This window comes from Eufriesea mexicana, unplaced genomic scaffold, assembly GCF_001483705.2.
Source record: "Eufriesea mexicana isolate 0111107269 unplaced genomic scaffold, ASM148370v2 scaffold6562, whole genome shotgun sequence".
NCBI classification, from domain to species: Eukaryota; Metazoa; Arthropoda; class Insecta; order Hymenoptera; family Apidae; genus Eufriesea; species Eufriesea mexicana.
Genome location: NW_016914423.1, coordinates 44,874 through 48,985, shown reverse-complemented (window position 1 = coordinate 48,985; position 4,112 = coordinate 44,874). Strand labels below are relative to the sequence as shown.

At 32.7% G+C, this 4,112-nt stretch overlaps 1 protein-coding gene across 3 annotated transcripts in view; it reads left to right on the top strand.

Annotated features, from left to right (window-relative positions):
* LOC108552415 (uncharacterized) overlaps positions 1-4,112 on the top strand; it is an 11,614-nt gene that overhangs the window by 6,552 nt on the left and 950 nt on the right. For all 3 annotated transcript variants that reach the window (XM_017906942.1, XM_017906941.1, XM_017906943.1), the window contains exons 8-9: positions 88-2,652; positions 3,984-4,104. In XM_017906942.1, the coding sequence (XP_017762431.1) occupies positions 88-2,652; positions 3,984-4,104 (2,686 nt within the window). The remainder of the gene's footprint in view (positions 1-87; positions 2,653-3,983; positions 4,105-4,112) is intronic.

Sequence of the window (4,112 nt, the reverse complement as noted above, 5' to 3'; positions counted from 1 at the left end):
ATTATAAATATATATATAATATTTATATATAAATTTTTATTATTTATTCGGCACCTTTAATTAACCAGTTTTTAAAATATGTTGCAGAATCTCAAGATGCAGAGGCTACACATTTTAATAGTCAGAAGACCACTTCTGAATGTTCTCCTGCCAATGCAGTTCCAAATACAAATACAAACACAAACACAAGTACGAATATAAATACAAATACGAAATCTACTAATAATTCATCATTTGAGAATGAAAATTCTGGATTAGTACCTCCAACTATATCCACTCAAAATGATTCAAATTCATCTACTAATGTTGAAAGCAAAGTATCTACACATGTAGAAACTTCTTTGAAAATTACTCAGACAACTGTAAATAGGATTATTTCTGGTAAAAGTAAAACAGAAACAGATAATTGCAAAACTAATTCTAATATTGTGACAAAGAGTCAGATAATTAGTCAGAAATTAAAACACCATATGGTTTCAAAAAATGATGCAAATGCTACCATTAATAGACATAATAAAGTAGAACATTTTGGTCATAAGAAAGTGATTCAAAATCATATAAAACAACCTGATCGATCCACAACAGAAAACAAGGTGGAAAATGTGCAAAGAATTAGTTTACTGAAAACTACACAAACTTCAGCAATAGGAAACTCAGTGGACCAAGTTCCCAGATCCCAAAATATTGATGTACCTTCCAACAAGCCAACTTTACCAATTGGAGAGATTAATGTAACAGAAGCAAAGGTTAAACAGAAATTACTTGAAACTACAGTTCCAATTGCAATTGGAGTAGATGCAAGTGTAGAAAGAGTCAGCAGTGGAGGAGGTGGTGAAGATTCAGGCATTGAGTCAATGGATGCTCTATCAGAGAAATCACCAAATCAAGGGGAATCTCCTTTGCACAGGCCAGCGACTGAATCAGTAACACAAAGCAGTGCAAAGACTGCTGTTCAAGGGGAATCTTCCCTACCAATCACCAATAAGAACGTGCCTTCCTCAACTAGTAGTAGTGATATGTGTTCAAATTCCCATTCGGAACTTCTAAAGTCCAGTGGCCCGCAAAGGTTAAGTCCTGTGTCTGTAGCAAGTTATCTTGAAAATCACTTAAATCGTAATATAACAAACTCCAGTGAACATGACACAAAAAATATATCTAGTGAAAACTCAACTTCAGCAACACAAAGAACTGGTGGTCATAGTGACTTGATTCCTAGTTTAGAAGTGACTGATAATGATAAAAGTGTATCCAGCCCTCTAGTGACAGGATCTGTGACTATTGTGACTACTTCTATACCCAGTACTGTGGATAGTGATAACTTATTGCAATGCGCACAGCAAAATACAAATGACTTTTCTGAAAAAGACAGTTGTAGCGTTAAATTAGAAGCTTCTATCAACCAGCATGATCAGGGTAAGACAAATATTAAACATGAAGTGTCAAGAGCCCCAGAAAGTGCATCTGAAGACAATGTAAAAACGGTCATAGATGGTAATAGTGCAATTAGATTAAATGATGAACTTCATGGACAAAATAATAATGGTGTGCCTGTAATACAAAATCATGTTGCTTATAATAAGGTAAAGACAGAAAAACTTGATACTACAGTTACAAATGAGGCTAATGTGGTGGTAGACAACTCATGTTCCAGTAGTCAAAGTTTTAGTTCTGAAATCAAAGTAGAATCTAATGTCAGTGAAAAAGTTGATGATACAAGGCAAAATGATCGATCAGATAGTATGAAAAGCTCTAGCATTTCTTTAAGCGCAACACCTATTAAGTTAGAACAATGTTCCGATCAAAACCAAAAATCTAATGTACAAAGCCATCAACAAATATCTGTTAGAGAGCCTTCTATGAATCTTCAAAAAGTTGCAGATGATTTGGTTAAGAAAATTGTAAATGATGCAAGTGATATAAACATAGGTATTCAATCACCCCTTGGTGAAGATCCTCAGCCAATTAGAATTACCCCACCATTGTATACGTACTCTAATCCGGTAGTTTTACAAAGAGATGAGACTCCAAGCCCAGCAGCACAAAATCCAGAAGTGGATTCCAGTGATGTTGAACATGTCAAAAGGAAACGTAGGAGAAAACAAGAATTAGAAGGACGACAGGATGTTATATGTATAGAAGACAATGATGAAACCCAATTTGTAGAAAGATTGAATTCTAATAATGCAGATGACTATGTTAAAAGACCACCAAAGTCGTTGCTAGAACAACTTCTAATAGAAATACCAAATGACACCAATGAGAAAAGGTCTTTAAGAACTAGATCCCAGAAATTAAACAGTCCTGATATTGTAAAGACTCCAAAAAGTAGTCCTCATGGTCCTAATAAATTAGAAGAGAGACGCAGCATATCGCCATATGCTAAAGCAAGTCCTAAATTAGGAGTATCTAAATTATCTCCTAATACGACAATAAAAGTGGGGAAAAGAAAACGCCAAGAAAGTGAAAGTTCTGTAGCATCTAGTACTGCTGATGATCCACAACCAAGACCAGGAAAACGAAAATGTTCAGAAAATGCTGCAGAACTTATAAAAGCTTGCATGGGTGTTGATGAAGCTGCTTTAAAGAAACAAGTACCTGTCAAAGAAGAACAGCCAAAAAAAGGATTCAACATACTTGCCAAGGCTAAAAAAGGTGTTTATCTTATATAATATTTATTTTATATTGCTATTTAGTAATTTAGTAATGCTATTTCCTGTGTTGGTATATCATGCACAGAATATCTCATGTAACTTTATTACCTATATCATCACTATTTTTAGAATTATGAAAACATTTTTCCTACAAATGGCATATGGTTTTGTGGGGATTATCATGTGATGCAAAGATTTTCATTTTAGGTGGTCAAGAACATACTAAGAACATATTAAGGTCATCTCCATCTTTTTAAATGGATGTTTATCTTTTTTTATCAGTACCTGATAATAATTTTTAAAGTGAGTTCAATGACCTATTCTACAAAGTGTTTCAAGATATTTCTCTCATTTCTTGGGAAGGTGTTCAAAATGGACACAGTTGAAAATCATTCAACCATTTTGATGTATGTAAATCTGGTCACTAAACAGGCAGTAACCAGGCCTAAGTAAATATTAAATGTTTTATAGAATATGAGGAAGATAAATAAATTTTCAGTAGTTACTACAGTCTAAAAAAAAAGATAAATGTGACAGGGTGTACAGTTTTTAGGGCGAGAACGAGACAAGATAAAGAACGGAAATTACTAGCACAAACCGACGCATAAATTATTAAACAAATTATTTGTACCTTTAATAGTTACTTTCAGTAATTTCCATGTACCTCGTAGATCGTTGAACTCGTCTTAACAAGTGCTACAAGACATATAAATAAAAATGATCTTAATATCTCTGAGATATCTCCACCTAAAATCAAACAGTTTTCGACATTTAAAATTTCCTACAATATATTTCTAAAAAAATTTCAAATAAAGCAAATATTTCAGGTGATAAAATTACATAAAGTGTATAAAATACGTGTGTGTGCATGCGTACACATATGTGCATATGTATGTATACATATGTAACACTGTATGTGTTATTACACATGCATATATGAGAAAATTTCACTAGATATTAGTCAGCTATTTGCTTATTTATATTGTTCTATAAAATAACAAGGACTGCCAAAAACAGGATAGTGAAAGTGCCAATAATTGATTAGTTTAAATGTTATTTTACATCGAATCATTGAAGTTATTTCAATGATACTTATATATCTTTATATGTATTTATTTATTCATTGTATTTCAATATATGTTTGCATATGTGTCCATATTAACTGCATTTGCAGAAGCAATTAAACATTAGTTAATCATCTCTCAATCTCAGTCATGTCTTCTACAATTTATGAGTAATTATTTTTGCATTGTTATGCAAAATTATCATATATTAAATTCTTCTTTGAGATTGGACCTGAATATTTTGATGCAAACATTTATGTATTTTTAGGTCCCATTGTGGTAGAAGTAGATTCGTCTGATGATGAGCCATTGATTGAATCTGTAGGAAAAGCAAGAATGCGATTATCAGACGAAACATCCGCTGCATCTCCAAAGTCTAAAGATCAAAAGTAAGCAA